At 44.5% G+C, this 23,604-nt stretch overlaps 1 protein-coding gene and 1 long non-coding RNA gene across 5 annotated transcripts in view; one reads left to right on the forward strand and one right to left on the reverse strand.

Annotated features, from left to right (window-relative positions):
- Window positions 1-23,604, forward strand: part of cacna2d2a (calcium channel, voltage-dependent, alpha 2/delta subunit 2a) — a 602,032-nt gene that overhangs the window by 569,455 nt on the left and 8,973 nt on the right. For all 4 annotated transcript variants that reach the window (XM_052017908.1, XM_052017909.1, XM_052017910.1 and 1 more), the window contains 5 exons: window positions 16,150-16,302; window positions 17,611-17,663; window positions 18,397-18,452; window positions 19,233-19,356; window positions 20,190-20,299. In XM_052017908.1, coding sequence (XP_051873868.1) covers window positions 16,150-16,302; window positions 17,611-17,663; window positions 18,397-18,452; window positions 19,233-19,356; window positions 20,190-20,299 — 496 coding nt within the window. The remainder of the gene's footprint in view (window positions 1-16,149; window positions 16,303-17,610; window positions 17,664-18,396; window positions 18,453-19,232; window positions 19,357-20,189; window positions 20,300-23,604) is intronic.
- Window positions 1-23,604, reverse strand: part of LOC127571496 (uncharacterized) — an 86,047-nt gene that overhangs the window by 37,181 nt on the left and 25,262 nt on the right. The window contains exon 2 of the long non-coding RNA XR_007956483.1: window positions 18,384-18,473. This is a non-coding gene — a long non-coding RNA (uncharacterized LOC127571496). The remainder of the gene's footprint in view (window positions 1-18,383; window positions 18,474-23,604) is intronic.

The raw sequence follows: 23,604 nt of genomic DNA on the forward strand, positions 1-23,604 counted from the left end.
ATAATTCAGTGTTCCAATGTCACCAAATGAATCCCCTAGTGATCGCATTTGTAAGAATTGTTGGTTCTGTGACAATTTGTGTTGACAAGTGAGGTCGACTATTTTGAGGTGAATAGTTTTGCATTTGGTTAATGCTTTAGCTATGTATGGATTGATATGGTACTTGGGGTACTGAATCTCATCTACGTGTTTGTACAGCTACATTTGTAGGCAGTGATGTCCCAAAATGTTGCTGGTTAGTGTTGATTCCTGGGATGGGAAATTGAGCTATGAGGAGACATTAGAAAGACCGGATCTGTACAAAATTGAGGTTAGATGCAGACTTGATGCTTCCCCTGGCTGGAATGTCTAGAACCAGGGGTCACAGTCTCAAAATAAGAGGACTAAACAAAGAATTTTTTCACCCAAGGGGGAAGAATGTTTAAAAGGCATTTGGACAGATACTTGGATAGGAAAGGCATAGAGGGATAAGGGCTTAATGTGGGTAAATGGGATCAGCATAGATGGGCATCCTGGTCGGCATGGACAAGGTGGGCTAAAAGGCCTGTTTTTGTGCTGTACAATTCTACGAGGGTAGTGAACCTTTGGAGTTCTCTCCCCAGGAGGACTGTGGAGGAACATTTGCTGAGTACCTTCAAGACAGAGATTGATGGGAACATGGCATTAGTGAAGAAAGGTGCCACTAATGTAAACCATCAGCCATGATCTTACTGAAAGGGAGAGCAGACATGAGGGGCTGAATGGCCTACTCATGCTGCTGTTACTATGCTGCACATTTCGTAAGAGCAGCAGTTATACAAAATGGAGTTGCTGCCACTCCCCTTTCCTGGCACCAAAACTGTCCTAGTGAGCTGGTTAATATGTTGCGAGGACAGATTACTGCAGAGTTTATAGCTGGAATGCCAAGCTTTAATGATGGCCCTCTGAGCTTGCACAATTATAATAGAATTTAATGAGCCACATTAAAATAAACTTTCCCATTTGTCCTGGCTAAGTGTATAGCACAGTGCAAGCTCTGAGGTGAACGTTTGCCAACCAACATCCCCCCTCAACCTCCAGCCCTCAGAGTATTTTGTCAATTTACAGCACAACAGGCTCACAGCTCCAGAAACCCACATTCAATCCAGACCTCAGGTGTTGTCTGTGTAGCATTTCCATATTCTCCCAGTGACCACGTAGGTTTCTGTTGGGTGCCCCAGTTTCCTCCCACATCCCAAAAAAGTGTGGGTTGGTAGGTTAATTGACCACTGTAAGTTGCCCCCAGTGCTTAGGTGAGTGGTAGAATCCGGGAGGAGTTGATGGGAATCTGGGGAGTATAAAATGGGATTAATGTAGGATTATTATGAATGGGTGGTTGATGGTTGAGGTGGACCCTGTAGGCCAAAGGTCCTGTTACAATGCTGCATCTCTCGATTAACATACGTGCCCTGGGTCGCTTCTGACTCTAGTGCTTTGGAAGCTGCAACCTCAGCCATGACTTACTATGGCTGGGTTCACAAGTGTTGGCATGGAAGTAGCTGCCTCTTCCTTGATTGAATGAATGGGATCCAGGGTCCACACAAAGTCATGTTTGAACAAGTCTCCCCTATTTATGTAGATATTTCAGGCAGGCCTAATGATGCCTCAATGCATTAGTTAACCTCAATGGCTGTTCCAGTGTAGTCCTCATTTGGGTCCTCTGGAGCAGAGCTGGTATGTCAGGTGCCTAAAGAGAGCTTGCACTCGAGCTACCCTTTCTTCCTTCTCCACTGGCAGGCCACGTGCCCAGTCACTCACCGCGTTGAAACTACTCCCTACTGTCCACAGAGCGCCATCTGGTTCTTCCATATTCTTCTATCTTACAGAATTCTACCTGTAAGATTCTATCTCTACAGATAAGATTTCTTTATTAGTCACGTGTCCATTGAAACACACAGTGAAATACCACAAAATATTTTCTAAGGAGGCTTTGAGAACATCCTTGAAGTTTTTCCTCTACCCTTCTGATAGTCTCTCGCCATGGAGTATTGTGTGTAATATTGGTGGAGTGCTGCCTTCTGCACTGTCTTGGTGCTTGTCAAGTTGGTTAATTGAAAGGAGAAAGCCACAAGGGTATGTTCATGGTGAGGGAAGGGGATGAGGAAGAGATACTCGAAGTCTCTGCATCCTGCAAACCTCAAAAGAAGGGGGATGAAGAGGAAAGTGAGGAATTGATATTTTTAACAATCTCCACTCTGTCCTGATCTCTGTGGTCGCTGACTCCAAAACTGCCTGAACTCTCTCTTATGGACTCTGTAGTCAGTGGGCACAATCATAACCCATGCCTAATGTTGCTGGCAGAAACTGTGCACTGTACTGCCTTCCTGAATCATAGGAATATTATGTGAGGTGGCCAAGTAGCCCATCAGATTACCCATCTCTTTCCCCTTCAATTATATATCCAACTCAGTTTCAGCAGCAACATTTGAGTCTGCTTCCACCATGCCAGCAGGGAGACCTGTTTCGGGTAGAGCATTCCAGATCATGACTAACCAATGTATAATTTCTTTCGGAGCAGGTTCTTATGCACCTGCTGCCTTTGTCTTTTTGAGGGGTAGAGTTTGCAGGTTTGGAGACCTGGGCAAGTGACTGCAGTGCAATGTGTAGATGGCACCACACTGTAGGCATTGTGTGCTGGTGGCAGAGGAGGTGAATTTATGAGATGGTGGAAGGGGTGCCAATCAAGTGGGTTGCATTGTCCTGGATGGTAACGAGCTTTTTGAGGGTTGGTATTGGTATTGGTTTATTATTGTCACTTGTACTGAGGTACAGTGAAAAACTTGTCTTGCATACCGTTCGTACAGATCAATTCATTACACAGTGCACTGAAGTAGTACAGAGTGTATTGAGGTAGTACGAGGTAAAAACAATAACAGAAAACAGACTAAAGTGTCACAGCTACAGAGAAGACAGGTAGACAATAAGGTGCAAGGTCAAACAAGGTAGATTGTGAGGTCAAGAGTGAGGAACCATTCAATAATCCTATCACTGTGGGATAGAAGCTGTCCTTCAGCCTGGTGGTATGTGCCCTCAGGTTCCTGTATCTTCTGCCTGATGGGAGAGGAGAGACGAGAGAATGACCCGGGTGGGTGTGGTCTTTGATTATGCTGGCTGCTTCACCAAGGTAGCGAGAGGTATAGACAGAGTCCATGGAGGGGAAGCTGGTTTCCGTGATGCACTGGGCTGTGTCCACAACCCTCTGAAGTTTCTTGCAGTCCTGGGCAGAGCAGTTGCCATACCAAGCCGTGATGCAACCAGATATGATGCTTTCTATGGTGCATCGATAAAAATTGCTGAGTGTCAAAGGGGACATGCCAAATTTCTTTAGCCTCCTGAGGAAGTAGAGATGCTGGTGAGCTTTCTTGGCCGTGGCATCTACATGGTTGGACCAGGACAGGCTGTTGGTGATATTCACTCCTAGGAACTTGAAACTCTCAACCCTCTCGACCTCAGCACCATTGATGTAGACAGGTACATGTACACCGCCCCCTTTCCTGAAGTCAGTGACCAGCTCTTTTGTTTTGCTGACATTGAGGGAAAGGTTGTTGTCATGACACCATGTCACTAAGCTCTCTATCTCTTTCCTGTACTCCAACTCACCATTATTTGAGATACGGCCTACTACAATGGTATCATCTGCAAACTTGTAGATGGAGTTAGAGCAGAATCTGGCCACGCAGTCATGAGTATATAGGCAGTAGAGTAGAGGGCTGAGGACACAGTCTTGTGGGGCACCAGTGTTGAGAATAATTGTGCTGGAGGTGTTGCTGCCTATCCTCACTGATTGGGGTCTGTTGGTCAGAAAGTCAAGGATCCAGTTACAGAGGGAAGTGTTGAGTTCCAGGTCTCGGAGTTTGGTGATGAGTTTGCTTGGAATTATAGTGTTGAAGGCAGAGTTGTAGTCAATAAACAATAGTTTAACATAGGTGTCTTTACTATCCAGATGCTCCAGAGCTGAGTGTAGGGCCAGGGAGATGGCTTCCACTGTAGACCTGTTACAGTGGTAGGCGAACTGCAGTGGGTCGAGGTTGTCTGGGAGGCTGGAGTTGATGCGTGCCATGACCAGCCTCTCAAAGCACTTCATGATGGTGGATGTCAGAGCCACTGGTCGGTGGTCATTAAGGCATGTTACCTTGTTTTTCTTCAGTACCAGGATGATAGTGGTCTTCTTAAAACAGGTGGGAACCTCAGATTGAAGCAGGGAGAGGTTAAATATGTCTGCAAATACCCCGCCAGCTGATCAGCACAAGATCTGAGCACTCAGCCAGGGACACCATCTGGACCAGATGCTTTCCTCGTGTTCACTCTCCAGAAGACTGATCTTACATCCTCGATGGTGACCATGAGTTCAGTTGCGTTGGAGGCTGTCTGGGTGGGTGCTGACAATCCACTTCCCTTCTGTTCAAAACACGCATAAGATGCGTCAAGCTCATCAGGAAGGGATGTGCTGTTGTTGACTATGCTGCCCAACTTTGTTTTATAGCCCGTTATAGCATGTAAGCCCTGCCACAACTGACAGCTGGTCTGGGACTCTATTTTGAACCAGTATTGTCTCTTGGCCTTCCTGATAGCTTTCCGGAGGTCATATCTCGATTTCTTGTAAAGGTTAGGGTTACCAGATTTGTGTGCAGCAGTCCTCGACTTCAATAGGGAGTTGATCTCCCAGTTCATCCATGGTTTCCGCTTTGGGAACACCCTATTGTCCTCTTTGGTACACAGTCCTCAACACACTTGCTGATTAAGTCTGTGATGGTGGTGACATACTCATCTAGGCTGGCGGCTGAGTCTTTGAACATGGACCAGTCTACTGACTCAAAGCAGTCGTGTAGAAGCTCATCTATTTCCTCAGACCAGCACTGCACGACTCTCTGTACTGGATCCTCCCATTTCAGTTTCTGTTTGTATGCAGGGAGAAAGAGCACAGCCTGGTGGTCAGATTTACCAAAGTGAGGGTGAGGGATGCTCGGAAGGCATCTTTGATGGTTGCATAGCAATGGTCAAGGGTGTTAGGGCCCCTGGTGGGACAGGAGACACGCTGGCAGTACTTTGGCAACACACTCTTGAGGTTGGCCTGGTTGAAGTTACCTGCAATAAGGTTGCTAACCACAGAGTATAGTTCATTGAGTGCAGGCTTCATGTCCATCTGGGATGGGATGTAGACGGCCATCAGGATAGCTAAAGTGAACTCCCGTGGCAGGTAGTATGGTCGACATTTCACCATTAGATATTCCAGGCTGGGTGAGCAGGAGCTTGCCAGGACCGTCATGTCTGTGCACCATGAGTTCCTCATTAAGAAGCAGACTCCTCTGCCTCTAACTTTGCCTGAGAATGCTGTATGGTCCATTCAATGAATTGAGAAGCCCTCAGGTTGGATGGCACAGTCAGGTGAAGCAGGTGTAAGCCACGTTTTGCTGAGACATAGCACGTAGCAGTCCCTTAGTTCTCTTTGGTAGGTCAGTCTTGCCCTTAGTTCATCAACTTTGTTCTCAATGGCCCTGATGTTAGCTCATAGTATGCTGGGCAGGGAGGTCTTGTATCCACGCTGTTTCAGCCTCACCTGCAGCCGAGCCCTCTTACCACACTTCCGAGATAAGCGGCTGCGACTCTTCGGTCCTGAAGTGGAGCCAGCTGGTAAGTGATTGCTTAAAGACAGACCTGGAAGACCTGGAGTGGATTTACCTGGACTGGAAGGTAAGTGATTTCTCCTGGCCAGACTCTGAAGACCTGGAGCGGATTAACCTGGATTGGAAGGTAAGTGACTGCTGGTGAACAGACTTGGAAGACCTGTTGAGTTGTTGGAGCGGCACTCACTCAGGCATGTGGACAGTGGTCCATCACACTCTTGACTTGTAAACTGCTGCCTGGTGTGCCTTGAAAATGGTAGAAAGGCTTTGGGGAGTTAGGAGATGAGTCACTCTGATACTCAACACTCTACCAATGGGAACAGTTTATTCATTTTGCATAGATGCTTAGTGACTTGTAACATTCCAACAAATCAGCTGTCAGCTTTTTCTAACTCTGAAGTGGGAAGTTACAGTTTCTCTGGTCAATCTATTCAACAGAAACCTCTTCTCCCCGGACCATTCTACAAAAGCTTTTCTGCATTCTCTATGGGACCATCACATTCCTCCTGCAGCAGAGTGACCAGAATTGTACACAATAGATAAACCAGTGTTCTATGTAAAGCCTAGGACCTTGTGCAATTTGCTTATTTGCTTTTTCAAACCATCCAGGCACCTGCACATAAATGTCCAGGGCCCAGTTCCTACAGCCCCTTTGAAATTTTACCCCATTATACAAACATTTCTTTATCTACCTAACAAAGTGCATCATCTCACTTTTTCTTTCATTAATTTTCCTCTGATATATGCCCACCCACTCCACCAGTCTCTCTGTGTTCTCAGTCTGGTACTTTCCTCCTCTATTGTCTTCAGAGTGGAAATTTATTCACTCAGAGGTGGTGAAACATTGGAATTCTCTACTGAGGGATCTAGAGGCTCAGTCACTGACAATATTCAACACAGGGTACAACTGATTAAGGAAGATTAAGGAAGTAAAAGGTGTGAGTTAATGGGGGAAATGGCATTGGAGCAAAAGATCAGTGAACAAGTGGAGCAGACATGAGACGCCAAATGGTTAACTCCTGCCTCTGTTTCGTGAGACTGTGAGCACGTGCAAGATCAGCTGAGTAAGTGAGATAAGGCCGAGAGACAGCACTAGGACCGTCAGACTCTGTGGGATTGTCAGCGAGCAAGAGGCATATAAAGAGAGACAGGTGACTAGACCTACTGGAAGAGTGTCCACCAGCAGCTCCTGTCAGACCACACGGAGCAGGTGGAGCTGTGGTTGGACTCCCTGCGGAGTATCCACAATGCTGAAAATGTGGTGACGATACGTTTACTAAGCTGGTCACTCCACAAGTACAGAGAGAAAGGAGATGGGTGACCACCAGGAAGGGCAGTAACTGCAGGCAGGTAGTGCAGGAGTCCCCTATGGTCACTCCCCTGTTGGATACTGTTGGGAAGATGGTCTCCCAGAGGAAAGCAGCAGTTGTGGCACCACAGGTGGCTTTGATCCACAGCAGGGAGTGAAGGAGTCTAGGCGAGCGGTGGTGGTGGGGGATTCACTAGTGAGGAGAACAGACAGGTGATTCTGTGACTGAGCATGAGACTCCAGAATGGTCTGTTGTCTCTCTGGTGCCAGGGTCAGGGATGTCTCAGAGTGGGTACAGAATATTCTGAAGGGGGAGGGAGAACAGCCAGAGGTTGTGGGATATGTTGGTACTAATGACATAGGTAGAGAGAGGGATGAGGTCTTGCAGAGTGAATTTAGGGAGTTAGGCAGAAGGTTATAAAGCAGAACCTCCAGGGGTAGAATCTCAGGATTACTCCCTGTGCCACGTGCTAATGAGGGTAGAAATAGGAGGATAGGACAGGTGAATGCATGGCCAAAAAGCTGGTGCAGGAGAGGGGGTTTTCAATACTCTCATCATTGGGAAAGTTCTGGATCAGGTGGGACCTGTAAAAGGAGGGGTGACACTTACACTGCGAGGGGACTGATATCCTACCAGGGAGGTTTGCTCACACTGCTCAGGTGGGTTTAAACTAATTTGGTGGGGGGGGAGAACACAGTAGCAGTGTGACGCAGGGAGAAACATATAGGGGATAAATCAAGCAAGTCCAGAGGGCACAGCAGACATGATAATATTCCAATCATAGATACATGCTTTTGAGAGAAGGATGGGACTGGCAGCTTAATGTTCTGTCATATAGATGTTTCAGACAAGACAGAGGGGGACAAATCACAATACTGATTAGGGAGAACATTACAGCAGTACTTAGAGAGGTTATGCTGGAGGGATGTTGGAGAGAGCCAAATGGAGCCACATGGTAATAAGAGAGGGACAGTCAGTTTGCTGGGGTTATACTATAGGGCTCCCAATAGTCAGCGGGAATTAGAGGAACAGATATGTAAGCAAACTGCAAAAAAAATGTAAGAGCAATAGAGTTATTGTAGTGGGGATTTTAACTTTCTCAACATTGACTGAGATTGCCTTAGTGCAAGTGGATTAGCAGAGTTTGTTAAGTATGTCCATGGAAGTTTTTTAAAGCAATATGTAGTAAGTTTTACCAGATGGGGCAGTACTCGACCTTACCTTAGGAAATGAAACCGGTCAGGAGGTAGAAGTATCAGTAGAGGAATGCTTTGGGAACAGTGATATAATTCAGTAAGTTTCAAGGTAGTTATGGAAGGTGTTAAGGTTGGTTCTCAAGTTAAGGTCCTAAATAGGGGGATCCCTGATTTCAATAGCACACAAGAAGGGACCTGGTAAAAGTAGACTGGGAGCAGATGCAGGTAAAATAACAAGTGAGAGTCTTTTAAAAGAGAGTCAGTAAGAGTTCAGGGCCAGCATGTTCTAGTAAGGATGAAAGATAGCAAAATTAGGGAATTTTGGATGACAAAGGATATTAAAGGTTTGATCAAGTAAAAAGGAAGCATATGACAAGTTAAGACAACTGGAATTGAGTGAGTTTCTTAAGGAATACAGAGGGTGTAGAAGAGAACTTAAGAAAGGAATTTAGACGGCAAAGAGGGACCATGAAATATCCTTGGCAAGTAAGATTAAGGAGAATTGCAAGACATTCTATAAGTATATTAGGAGCAAGAGAGTAATTTGGGAAAGAGTGGGTGCTCTTAGGGACCAAGGGGTAATCTATGTGTGGAGCCAGGGGATGTGGACAATGTCCTGAATGAATACTTGTCTATAATCACCAAGGAGAAGGATGTGGAGGATAGTGAGTTTGGGGAAGGTGGGGGTGGTTATGTGGATAATCTGGAACATGTCTGTTTTAAGAAAGGGGAAGTGCTATCTGTCTTGGAATGCCTAAGGGTGGATAAGTTCCCAGGGCTTGGTGAGATCTATCCCAGGTTACCATGGGAAGCAAGGGAGGAGATTGCTGGGACCCTGGCAGAGATTTTGTATCTTCAACAGCCACAGGTAAGGTACCAGAAGATTAAGGATGGCTGATGTTTATTTAAGAAGGACAGCAGGGTTAAGCCAGGTAACTACAAAACTGGTGAGCCTTATGTAAGTGGTGGGAAAATTATTGAAGACAATTCTGAGAGATAGGATCTATGTACATTTGTAAAGGCAGGGGCTGATCAGGGATAGTCAGCATGGCTTTTTGTGGGGGAAACCCTGTCACTAATTTCAGTTTTTTGAGGAGGTAACTATAAATGCAAGGTGGAAGATGTTGTCTGTATGGACTTTAGTAAGGCATGTGACAATGTCCTGCATAGTAGACTGGTCCAGAAGGCTAAGGCACATGGTTGCAAGATGAGCTGCTAATTGGACCCAAAGTTGGCTTAGTGATAGGAGGCAGAGGGTGGTGATGGAAGGTTGCTTTTCTCATTGGAAGTCTATGGCCAGTGGTGTATTGCAGAGATCAGTGGTAGGACCTTTGCTTTGTGTGATATATATTAATGACTTGGATGCAAAAGTAGGATGAATGATTAGTAAGTTTGTGGATGACGGGATAATTGGTGTGTGTTATAGATAGTGAGGAAGGTTGTCCAAAGATACAGATCAGCTGGCAAGTTGGGTGGAGCGTTGGCAGATGCAATTTAATCTCAACAAGTGCAAGGTGATACATTTTGGGAAGTCAAATAGGGGTAGGACATAAACAGTAAATGGTAGGGTGTTAAGGAATGTTGATGACAGAGAGACCTTGGGGTTCATTCCATTGTTCTTCAAAAGATGGGTTGGTGAAGAAGGCATATGGTCTGCTTGCCTTCATATGTCATAGCATAGAATGTAAAAGTTGGCACATTACATTGCAATTTTGCAAAACACTGGTTAGACTGTACTTGGAGTGTTGTGTGCAGTTCTGGTCACCATAGGAAGGAGATGATTGCACTGGAGAGGGTGCAGAGAAGGTTCACCAGGATGTTGCCTGGATTGGAGGACTTTAATTATGGGGAGAGATTGGATAGGCTGAACTGGTTTTCCCTGGAGTGAAGGAGGCTGAAGGTGACCTGTCAGAGGTATACAAGAGGGATAGTGAGCAGAGAATCTTTTTCCTATGGTAGGGGTATCACAAACAAGATGGCATGGGTTTAAAGTGAGAGGAAGGAGTCTTAAAGGGAAGTTGAGGGAAAAATTTTTTTTACACAGAGAGTGGTTTTTATCTGGAATGCCATGTCAAAGGAGGCAGTGGAATCAGATACAATCTCTACGTCAGGCACTTAAATTGGCAAAGCATAGAAGGGTAGGGTCCTAATGTGGGCAAATAGGATTAGTGTTGATAGGCAAAAAGGTCAGTGTGCATGTGGTGGGCCAAATGTCCTGTTTCTGTGTTGTACACCTCCATGACTCTATTTCTCATGTTCTGCAAAGGAATGAGAGAAGAATTTCAATGAGTGTCCTGCTATGTGACAGTGCAAGAAATTGGCCATGGTTGATTAGTGTAGAGTGTGGGAGGTGTCAATGACACCTGTTTAGAGTGAGTGTGTGGTGGGTGGAAATAGTGATTGGTAGAGACTGTTGTTAGATGAGTGATGGCTGCTTAGTGCATAGACTATTTTGTGGAAAGGTAGTGCAATTGCTGATGGAAGGGATTTATTTATGTGCTACGACCCTGAAGACGTGTGAGATTATTATACTTTGTCCAGCCCTGTATCCAGATTGTTGGCATTGCAGTCCACAGTTGAGCCTTCAGCTAAATATTCAACCATTCCAAGTAAAGCATTTCTAGATAGAATTTGACAGTGGGCTGTATATTAGCCCATGTTTCCAAAAGTCATGGGCAAAGTACAGGTTTTCAACATTTTTTTTTAAATGATGAGGGCATGTGGTCAGCAGAGTGATTGAGGAGGGAATTCAAGAGTTGGAAGTCCAGGCAGCTGAAGGCAAAGTTGCCAACAGTGAAGAAAATCAGGAATGTGTAAGCTAGAACTGGAGAGATGCCATGGTCTCGGAGAGTTGTAGGACTGTAAGAGTTTACAGAGGTACGGAGGGGTGAGACCATGAAGGGATGTGAGATCAAGTATAAAAAAATTAAAACCCAAACCAAAGGGTGAGGGTGCTGAACTTAGAGCATGGATCAGTACATGGAACTATAATGTTGTGGCCATTACAGAGAATTGGTTGAGAGGGGGACAGGACTGGATGCTTAATGTTCCAGGATTTCAATGTTTTAGAAAAGATAGAGAGGGAGGTAAAATGAGTGGGGGGGGGGAGGATTGCACTATTAATTAGGGACCACATCAAGTTGCGTTCAGAGGGATCATAATGGAGGGCTCATCCACTGAGTCTATATAGGTAGAACTCAAAAATAAGAAAGGTGCAATCACCCTGATGGGATTATACTTCCCCCCCCCCCCCCCAATAGCCACCGGGATATTGAGGAACAGATATGCCAGCAGATTAGGAAAAGGTGTGAAAACAACAGAGTTGTTGTGGGTAACTTCAACTTCCCCGATATAGACTGGGACCTCCTTAATGCAAGAGGTTCAGATGGGGCAGAATTTGTTAGATACATCCGGGAGGGTTTCTTAAATCAGTATGTAGATAGTCCAATGAGAGGAGGGGCCATACTGGACCTGGAGTTGGGAAGTGAGCCTGGCCAGGTGACTGATCTTACAATGGGAGAAAATTTACGGAACAGTGATCACAACTCCTTAAATTGTAAGATAGCTATAGATAAGGACAAGTATGGAACTTGTGGGAGAGTATTAAACTGGGGCAGGGAAAATTACAAGATATTAGGCAGGAGCTAGGGGCCTTGACCAAGATCTATGACTCTTCTCTAGCTACAGGCAAGGTCCCAAAGGACTGGCAAGTAGTTAACGTTGTTCCATTGTTCTAGAAGGGAAGTAGGGATAATCCTGGAAACTATAGACCAGTGAGTCTCATGTCAGTGGTAGGGAAGCTACTGGAGAGGATTCTTAGGGATAGGATTTATGAGCAATTGAAAAAGCATGGCCTAATTAGGGACAGTCAGCATGGCTTTGTGCAGGGCAAGTCGCGTCTCACTAAGTTGATTGAGTTTTTCGAGGAGGTGACCAAGGTGATTGATGATGGTAGAGCTGGGGATGTTGTCTACCTGGATTTCAGTAAGGCATTTGACAAGGTCCTTCATGGTGGTCTCACCCAGAAAATTAAGATGCATGGATCCATGGTGATTTGGCCATTTGGATTCAGAATTGGCTTGCCCATGGAAGACAAAGGGTAGTATTCTGGCTGAGATCCGTGACTAGTGGTGTTCCACAGGGATCCGTACTGGGACCTCTGCTGTTTGTGACATATGTAAATGACTTGGATGAAAGCATGGATGGATGGGTTAGTAAGTTCGCAGACAATACAAAGATTGGTGGCATTGTGGATAGTGTAGAAGATTGCCAAAGGATACAGTGGGATATAGATCAGTCGCAGATATCGGTGAAGAAATGGCAGATCGAGTTTAATCCGGCCAAGTGTGAGGTGTTGCACTTTGGGAGATCGAATGTAAACGGACAGTACGTGGTTACTGGCAGGACCCTTAAAAGTGTTGATGTACAGAGGAATCTTGGGGTCCAAGTCCATAGCTCCCTGAAAGTGGCTGCACAGTTGATGGGGTGGTAAAGAAGGCATAAAGCATGCTTGCTTTTATTAGTCAAGTCACTAAATTCAAGAATTAGGAAGTTATTTTGCAGATTTATAAAACTCCATTTAGGCTGCATCTGGAGTATTGCATTCAGTTCTGGTTGCCCCATTATAGGAAGGATGTGGAGGCTTTGGAGAAGGTACAGAAGAGTTTACCAGGATACTGCCTGGATCAGAGGGCCTGTGCTATGAGGAAAGGTTGGGCAAACTTGGGTTGTCTTCTCTGCAGCAGCAGAGGCTGAGAGGAGACCTGATAGAAGTTTATAAGATTATGAGAGGCACAGATATAGACAACCGGTATCTTTATCTCAGGGTCAAAATGTCTAATACTAGGATGCATGCCTTTAAGGTGAGAAGGGGTAAATTATAAGGAGATGTGCGAGGCAAGTTTTTTTTAAATACAGAGAGTGGTGGTGCCTGGAATGCACTGCCAGGGGTAGTAGTGGAGGCAGATACAATAGAAGTGTTTAAGAGGCTCTTAGATAGGCACATGAATATGCAGAGAATGGAGGGATATGGATATTGTGTAGGCAGAAGGGATTAGTTAGGTGTTTAATTACTAGTTTAATTAGTTTGGCACAACATCATGGCCAAAGGGCCTGTCCCTGTGCTGTACTGTTCGCTGTTCTCTGTAAACCACAGACCAATCATATTTCTCATGACATAAAAAGAGACAATTCAGCCCATCAAGTCTATGCTGGCTGTTAGAACAATCTAATCAATTCCATTCCCCCTCTTCTTTCCCTTTAACCTACTCGGGCTGCCCTCAGAACATTCAAGTATGCAAAAAGATGTATTTCATTGTGTGTTTCGATGTACATGTGACTAATAAGTAAATATCATATCATATCTTTCACAGTCCCATTAACTCCTTGATTTTTCCACCACCCACCTACACTAGAGGCAATTTATAGTAGCCAGTTAACCTCCCAACCCACACGTCTTTGGGATATGGGAGTAAATGGAGCACCCAGGGGAAACCCACGTGGTCAGTGTTAGAAAGTCCTAACATTAGATAGCACCTGAGGTCGAGGCACCAGCAAACTTAAAACCTCCCAGACTGAATCTCCAGTGGTAAGCTCTGAGTACATAATCACAGATCAGGAGGCCAAGCCTCTAGTTATTAGTCCAGTAATGTAACTGTTATGTTACCATCCACTGGCATTCACTGATCCTTTTGCTCAGTTAGTCATTAATTAGTTGAGTTGTCTGAAAGGTACTTTAGATCCATCACTGAAATGGTATACTCCAGCATTTTCCTGGGTGGTGGTGTGGTGGATGATTGGAGTGGGGAATAGGACTGGGTCCTTTTTACTACACTTATAGCTCGAATTAACTTGCTAATGAAGTGAATGGCCAGGGCATTTCATGGAGGCAGAAGCCAGACACAGAGCAGCAGAGTGGGATGATTTGGAAGAGTGAGTTGTGCTCTGCTTTTGACCTTTGAGCAGGTGAGCTGTTTTTCTTCTTAAGCCTGCATATCCCCAATAATTACAGCAGGTGGCTGAAGCTATGGCCAGAGATTTAGGGGAGATTGTAGAGGTTGAGTAGAACAAGGTCATGAATTTGAATGCTGTATTGGGGCAGGAACAGCATAGGATGGAAGGAAGATGCTGACTCTTGGCCAAGAGGAAGTTTGTTACAGCTGAAGATAGGGAGCTGAAGATAGGCAGGTCAACTCAGAAGGATGAAGGAATCCGCATTTTTTAATCCCTTCATGGTAAATGTGACTTGCTGTAATTAAATACTCAAGGTCCCTCATGGTAGGCTCATCCAGAAGATTAAGCTGCATGGCATCCACTGTGACTTGGATGAAAACGTGGATGGGTTGGTTAGTACATTTGCAGATGACACAAAGATTGGTGGCATTGTGGATAGTGTAGAAGATTGCCAAAGGATACAGCAATTGCAGTTATGGGTGGAGAAATGGCAGATGGAGTTTAATACGGCCAAGTGTGAGGTGATGCATTTTGGGAGATCAAGTGTAAAGGGACAGTACACAGTTAATGGCAGGACCCTTAACAGCATTGATGTACAGGGGGATCTTGAGGTCCAAGTCCACAGGTCCCTGAAAGTGGCTGCACATGTTGATAGGGTGGTAAAGAAGGTTGATGGCATGTTTGCCTTTATTGGGTGAGGCATTGAATTCAATAGTCAGGAGGTTATGTTGCAGCTTTATAAAACCCTGGTTAGGCCACATCTTGAGTACTGAGGAGGGATGTGGAGGCTTTGGAAATGGTGGAGTAGAGGTTTACTAGGATACTGCCCGGATTAGAGGGCATGTGCTATAAGGAGAGGTTGTACAAACTGGGGTTGTTTTCTCTGGAGCGGTGGAGGCTGAGGGCAACCTGATAGAAGTTTATAAACTTATGAGAGACATAGATAGAGTAGACAGCCAGTGCCTTTTTCCCAGGGTCAAAATGCACTGCTTGGGGTGGCAGTGGAAGCAGATACAATTGAGGAATTTAAGAGGCACATGAATGATACGAATTAATACACAATACTATTTAAACAAATGGAGGGATATGAACCATGTCCAGGCAGAAGTGATTAGTTTAATTACACGTCATTAGCTTAATTAGTTCAGCACAACATCATGGGCCGAAGGGCCTGATCCTCTGCTGTACTGTTCTATGTTCTTGAAGAGACTGCATCTAGAGTACTCTGTGTAGTTTTGATAATTTTAGCAAAAAAGGATGTATTTGCCATAGTGGGAATGCAGTGAAGATTCATCAGACTGGTTCTAGGGATGGCAGGCTTGCCACAAGAGGTGAGATTGAGTAAATTAGGCCTGTATTTTGAAGAATTTGGAAGAATAAGAGGAGATCTCAATGAAATGTACAAAATTCCTGAAGTGTTTGAGGGGCTGGGTGTAGAGAGGATGTTTCCTCCGACTGAGGCATCTCAGAACAGGGTCATGATCTCAGAATAAGGGGTAGGCCATTTAATTGATAAGAAATTTCTTCACTTAGAGGTGGTGAATCTTTGGAATTCTCTACCCCTGGCGGCTGTGGAGACAGTCATTGTGAGCATTCAAACCAGAGATCGATAGGTTTCTGGATATTAAGGGAATAAAAGGATATGGGAATAGCGCGGGAAAATGGCACTATTGTTGAAGATCAGCTAAGACCTTGATGAATGGCAGAACAGCTCAAAGGGTCAGACGACCTACTCCTATCCTAATCAGTATGTGTTGATGTAAAAGCATCAGTGGTGGGAAAACAGTCTGGACAACATGAGTAGACTTGGTGAAGGATGGGATGTGGGTTCGAAGCTAAGCTTTAAGGCAAGGTGAAATACTGTGGCTGCACACCATAAGCTCATTCTGACCAAGCAGTCAAGTAGGGAATTGGGGCCAGGGCTAAGGTGCAGGGTATTATGTTGAGGAGAGATCACCCACAACCTGTTAAATGTAATGTTGGGGCACGGAGTCATATGTTTCATAGAAAATGATTCGAAGTGCACTTTATATTTGGTTATTTCTGCAGATTGGTATGTTCTTCAGTGAAGTGGATCCCAGTTTGATGAATGCACTCTACAATGCTTCATTCTACACAAGAAAGGAATCCTATGACTATCAGTCTGTGTGTGGTCCCTCTCATAATACTGATACAGGAGCTGCACCCAGATCCATCTTTATTGTAAGTTTACATTTGCTGTTAGAAACCAGCAGATAATATATAGAAACAAGATGTATCTTTCTCAATTTTTTTGTAAATATATTTTATAAAAGTTTTGGAGATGAGGGTGGGAGAAGGCCTTTTTGTTTGGAAAGCGGGAGGTAAGAGATCAAGAAGTAACCTCAGGAATACATCCAGGGTTGGTGGCCTTGAAGAGTTCCTGGGGACCACATCAGAGTTAGATCAGCCACAATGCCCATTAAAACCGTGAATTTCAACAACTGTACAGAATGTTGAGTGAATGTTAGTGATCAGCCAGTGCAAGTACTACTCATGTTCATTGTCTAGACAATGCAGTCTCAGTATGACAGAATCTCTGAAGGAAAGACAGTTCCAAGAAATTTCACAGGGGAAAAAGGTGAGGAAAGTTCATAATGCAATGAGAGATAAAGTAAATACTCTAAGGGCAGAATAGTAAGTAGCTGGCATAAATAAAGCAGGATTATTGGTAAATAAGAGCCAATTAAATTTCCATTCATTAGCAAACAATCCATCAGTAAGAAGGCAGGGAAATTGAGGGCAGTAATGAAAGCTGAGGAAATAGATGTGACAGGGAAAATGAAGAAATGGTGTCAGATTGTATAGGGCTAGCAGCTGAATGTTACAAACTATGATAACATTCAAAATGATAGGGCAAGCAAGTTAATCAGAATTAAAATAATAGCATGCGTAATAATGGAGGTAACTGACAAATGGAACAGAATCCCTGTGAATTGAGATAAAGGATAAGGAGGAACCAGCCACACTAATTGGGGTGAACTGCATATAGTGGAAAGGATTAAAAGGACGGTTCCAATTATGGGGAATTGTCAAGCTACCTTCCTCCACTAACAAATAAACTGTCAGGGAGAAGGAGGTGGAGGTTTTATGGGGGTCCAAGATGTCTTTCTGGTTCAATATGCAAGAAGCTCAATAACGAGGTAACAATGCTCCAGTGATGGGAAATGAACTGGACTAAGTAAGAGTAGTTCATTGGGATAACATCTAGGGAATAGTCATATGTCTGTAACAACATATAATTATCCATATATGGCTAGGACAAGCAGCCAGTAATAGATTGCAACCCACAGGGATCAAAGATGGTGTTCAGGAAGGTAACTGGAGAAATAATCAGCAAAGTCAAGCTGGGTAATATCACAATATGAGACTAATAGAGTTCTGGAAAAGTGGCTGCTGATAGAACTTATCTATCTAATGGTAGCAGAAAGTGTGAAGCTGTATCCCTCTTCTCGTGAAAACCTCTAATCAGTGCTTTATGTTTTCCTTAAGCCTACTGTTTCTGATTTGCTGAACCTGGCCTGGTGGAGCTCAGCTGCTGCCTGGTAAGATAATTCCCTTATCTTTAACACTAACATCCCACAAAGGGATGGAAGAATTCCTACAGGTGGTACTCTTCAGTGCTTTCTGACAAAGTAGGTTATGTGTGGTCCAAATGAGTCTGTATTTGGTGTCTATGTGTGATCCTCACAGTGAGACAAATACAGTCCAGGGTTCTACTTTGATAAATAAGTCCTATTTACCTTGCAAGATTTATAACTGAAAGTTTCTTACTCTATCACTGAGCTGTTTACTTCTTTCTTCAAAGTGAGAACCTGTTACCCAATTTCATCAGTCGATCTCTGAGAACAGAAGCTTCACTTCCACTCTTGGACTTAATCTACAGTCACTTTTTCAGTGAAGGAGCTGGTATTAAAATACTTGGAATCACTGTCCCTGTATGTTGCACATGGCCCATCCTTATTCACAGTATTCAGTGCATTAAACAAAAACAGGAAAGTCTATAAATACTCTGCAGGTCAAGCAGAAAAGGTTTCAATTTACATTTATTGAATAATAACTCCTTTGTGAGTTTAGTAACATGTGATGTCTGTGGAGTCATTACTAAGTTAAATGAGGACCTTGAACAGTCACCCAATGTAATCCACAGTTAAAACACTCTGGTGACAGGAAATAATGCCTCCATTTTGCAGCTGAGTTTCCACTTTCTATTATACACACAGAAATATTCATGTATCAGATCATCTCTAATGATTGTCCTTTACCTTATTTCCCCAGGTCTTTATTGCAACAGCTGTTGTACACATTCACCTTCCAGCTCAGCTTCCAAACAGGTACGAATCAATGATGTTTCTCTTCAGGGCAGGTGATGTGAGAAGAAAAAAATTAAACAAATCAGTTAGGCCTTGGATCACTGCTCTGCAGATACAGAGATTTACAATTTAAATCTCTTCCATAACACCAGGAGTGTGCAAAAGACAAACCAATTTGCAATGGATGACATTCAGCAACCTCTTTGCAAGTGATACTTATTCCATGTCCTGAATTTACAAGGGCTTCCTAAGGAGGAGAGGGCAGGTGAGGCAGAGTACGAAGAGCTCCCACACAGATGAGATGGGCGGGGCTTTCAATCCATCCTATCTCAATTTCTCTGGCAGAGCACCATGAGGAGGTAGGCCAGAAGCCCTGAACCACCTCTTCCCCATTTGAAGAGGTGAAGAGCGACAAGCGAAGGCACTAAGGTTACCACGAACATTGTCTAAGGGATGAGTCTTGGCAGTAGGCCTCTGGGAGTTGGGACTTGTTGGAAGGAGGAGGAGGTGTGCCTGTTTCCTCTCGGACAGGAGACACTAAAATCCCCAGCCATGCTGGTCACTGCTGCTTCTCAACTGACTGTGGGGCCAGATTAGAAAAAGCCCAGAGCCAAGGAAGGACCTGGGCTATTTAACCCAGACAGACACATCAAGATTACTTCCAACAAGACTATAAGATGTCTCTGAATCTTAACAAAACTTCTTCATTACTAAGTGCTATTTACTACTGCTGATGATTCCACCTAAGTTATTTGAACTGGTTGCATTCATGAGTAATTTTTCTTATTCCTTTATTGCTAGATGATACATTAGCGGACAGTGCTGAACTGAGGGAGACAAGCTGCGTCACCAAGCAGACACAATACTACTTTGGCAACAACAGTAGATCCTACAGCAATTTAATTGATTGCAGCAACTGCTCCAGGTTTGCAACTGAGTCAAAGTCAATAGCAACTCCCATAGAAACAAATCCAATGTAAAAAAATAAGGAACTTGAAGATGAAGCTCACTAGCTAAATGGTTCATACATTCGATGTGTCATTGGGCAGAGGATCCCAGGTTTGGTTACTCTTTTCTGCATTATCTGATCTCTGTCTTGGTCAGGACAAGAATCCCAATGTTGGTCTCCACCCTACTGTTTTCAGGGAAAGAAGGGGAAATTCTACTATGGAATCAAGGCCATCAAATTACATTGAGGTTATGTTTAGTTGTGATGCTCCAAGTCAAATATCCTATCAATATTCAAGTAGATGGGGAGAAAATTGTCCAAAAGAAAAGGAAAGTGTATTCATGTGTATGAGAACTGCTGCTCCGGATAGATAAGACAGAGCCTTGTTACGGTGGGCTGGTGCAGGGAGACTACTCTACTACAGTAACTAATTGATCCAGTATTAGTGCCGCAGTACAGCATGCTTATAGGCCCATCCTACAGCAAAGGGTCAATTTAAGTCCCAGCCCACTTCCTCTGCCCCCATAGCTTGTGTACCTTGGAGGGAGCTTCTACTGGTTATTGAAGATAGGAAAGTAAATCAGTAGAAATATGCTGGTTTAAAACTAAGAACTTTTTGCTTTGATGACTGTGAAGCTCTAAAACTTTTGTCACTTCTATATTTTAAATTCCTTGAAAACAAATTTCAGGTTTTGATTGCAGCAAAGATGTCTGAAACTTTGGTTTCATTCCCTTCTGTTAGGTCTTTCAGAAGACTGTGTTAATACAATGGGTGCAGAATGTCAGTAAACCTTTGTGTCTCATCACAGGTTTTACCATGCACAGAGATTGGCCAACACCAACTTGCTGTTTGTGGTGGCAGAGAAGCTGACCTGTAGTCAGTGTGACAAAACCAAACTGATACAGGCTGAAGTAAGATGTATCCTTTCATAAACCTACAAAGACTGCTCATATTGTAGCCAAAAGAGTGCTCAGAGTTTCACTGCCCTGCTGGGAGAGGATCCAGGGACCTGGTGTTAGAATATAGCTGTTAATGCTGTTGCCTCAGAGCTCCAACAACCCAGGTGTGATCCTGACCTCAGGTGCTGTCTGTGGGGAGCTTGCCATTCTCTCCAAGATTGCGCAGCTTTTCTCCAGGTGTTCTAGTTTTCTCCCATATCCCAAACATGTACCAATGGAAATGGCCACTGTAAATACCCCCCCAATGTAGATAAGTGGCAAAAAAGGTCAAAGGAGAGTCATAGAGTCGTACAGCACAGAAACATGCCCTTCAGCCTATCAGCACCATTTTGCTCATCAACACCAATCCTAATTGCCCACATTAGGTCCATATCCCTGTCTTTTCAAGTGCCCATCTAAATGCCTCATAAATGGTGTGACTATACCTGATTCCACCACCTCGTCTGACAGTGTGTTCCAGATATCAACCACTTCCTGTTTAAAAAACTTTCCCCTCAGATCCGCTTTAAAACTCCTTCCACTCACCTTAAACCTATGTCCTCTTGCTTTTGATACACCTACCATGGGAAAAAGATTCTTACTATCTGTCCTGTCTACACCTCTCATAATTTTATATATCCCTATGAGGTCACCCCTCAGCCTGCTTTGCTCCAGGGAGGACAACCCTAGCCTATCCAACATCTCCCTATAACTAAAGACCTCCAATTCAGGCAACATCCTTGTGAGCCTCCTCTGCACTCTCTCCATTACAATCACATCCTTCCTACAGCGTAGCGACCAGACTGCACACAATTCTCCAACTGTGGCCTAACCGATGTTTTGAAAAGTTGCAACATAACATCCCAACTCTTATATTCTATGCCCATTCCATCTCTCTTCTCCCCTCTTCCAACAGGCAGAAGATACAGGAGCCTGAGGGCACATACCACCAGGCTCCAGGACAGCTTCTATCCCGCTGTTATAAGACAATTGAACAGTTCCCTTATACGATGAGATGGACTCTTGACCTCACAATCTACCTTGTTATGACCTTGAACGTTATTGTCTACCTGCACTGCACTTCCTCTGTAGCTGTGACACTTCACTCTGTGTTCTGTTATTGTTTTTACCCTGTACTATTTCAATGCACTGTGTAATGAATTGATCTGTACGAATGGCATGCAAGACAAGTTTTTCACTGCACCTCGGTACAAGTGACAATTATAAATCAATACCAATACCATTGCTCCATCCAAATTTCCAGCATATCTATATCCTGCTGTAGCTTTAGACAACCTTCCTCACTATCCCCAACACCACCAACTTTTGTGTCATCCACAAACTTACTAATCATATGTCCTACATTCACATGTGTAGGACACACTATAAAGGTCCATGCTTGTGGTACATCACTGCTCACAGACTTCCAATCAGAAAATGAACCCTCCATCACCACCCTCTGCCTGCTATCACCAAGCCAATTTTGAATCCAATTAGCCAGCTCAAATCAAATTAGTGAGATAGGATTTCCCCTGTACAAAGCCATGCTGCCTTTCCAAATGTAATTTAACCATAGAACCATACAGCACAAAACAGGCCCTTCAGCCCACCGTGTCGTGCCGTCCATCAGACCACCCTCACACTACCTAACCCCTTCCTCCCGCGTATCCCTCTATCTCACGTTCCTCCATATGCCTATCCAACAAACTCTTGAACCTGTTCAATGTATCTGCCTCCACCACCACCCCAGGCAGCACATTCCATGCACCAACCACTCTTTGGGTGAAAAACCTCCCTCTGACATCTCCCCTGAACCTCCTACCCATAACCTTAAAGCCATGACCTCTCGTCTTGAGCATTGGTGCCCTAGGAAGGAGGCGCTGACTGTCTACTCTATCTATTCCTCTCAATATTTTATATACCTCTATCATGTCTCCTCTCATCCTCCTCCTTTCCAGTGAATAAAGCCCTAGCACCTTAAGCTTCTCCTCATATTCAATACCCTCCAATCCAGGCAGCATCCTGGTAAATCTCCTCTGCACCCTCTCCAATGCCTCCATATCCTTCCTATAATGAGGCGACCAGAACTGAACACAGTACTCTAAATGTGGCCTAACTAGAGTTTTGTAAAGCTGCATCATAACCTCGCGGCTTTTAAACTCAATCCCGCGATTTATGAAAGCCAACATCCCATTGGCCTTCTTAACTGCTCTTTCCACCTGTGAGGCAACTTTCAATGAACTGTGAATATGAACCCCCAGATCCCTCTGCTCCTCCACACTGCCAAGTACCTTGCCGTTTACCCTGTACTCTGCCCTGGAGTTTGTCCTTCCAAAGTGTACCACCTCACACTTCTCCGGATTGAACTCCATCTGCCACTTGTCAGCCCAGCTCTGCATCCTATCAATATCCCTCTGTAAGCTCCGACAGCCCTCCACACTATCCACAACACCGCCTATCTTAGTGTCGTCCGCAAACTTACTAACCCAGCCCTCCACCCCCTCATCTAAGTCATCTATAAATATCACAAAAAGTAAAGGTCTCAGAACCGATCCCTGCGGGACACCACTAGTCACTGGCTTCCAATCCGAGGGCACTCCTTCCACCACAACCCTCTGCTTTCTACATGCAAGCCAATTCCTAATCCACACAGCCAAGCTTCCTTGGATCCCTTGGCCTCTGACCTTCTGAAGAAGCCTACCATGAGGAACCTTATCAAATGCCTTACTAAAATCCATGTAAACCACATCCACCACACTGCCCTCATCAATCTTCCTGGTCACCTCCTCAAAGGACTCTATCAGGCTTGTGAGGCAAGATCTTCCCTTCACAAAGCCATGCTGGCTGTCCCTAATCAGTCCATGATTCTCTAGGTGTTCATAAATCCTATCCCTTAGAATCCTTTCTAACAGCTTACCCACCACAGACGTGAGACTCACCGGTCTATAATTCCCTGGCCTATCCCTATTACCTTTTTTGAACAAGGGGACCACATTCGCAACCCACCAATCCTCCGGCACCACCCCCGTAGACAACGAGGACTCAAAGATCCTTACCAGCGGTTCAGCAATCTCCTCCCTAGCCTCTCGAAGCAGCCTGGGAAAAATCCCGTCAGGCCCCGGAGATTTATCTGTCTTAATATTATTTAACAACTTCAACACATCCTCTCTCTTGATATCAACAACCTCGAGAACATTACCCCTACCAGCACTCCCTTCCGCATCATCAAGACCCCTCTCCCTGGTGAATACCGAAGAGAAGTACTCATTCAGAACTTCTCCCACT

Source organism: Pristis pectinata, chromosome 6, assembly GCF_009764475.1.
Source record: "Pristis pectinata isolate sPriPec2 chromosome 6, sPriPec2.1.pri, whole genome shotgun sequence".
NCBI lineage: Eukaryota > Metazoa > Chordata > Chondrichthyes > Rhinopristiformes > Pristidae > Pristis > Pristis pectinata.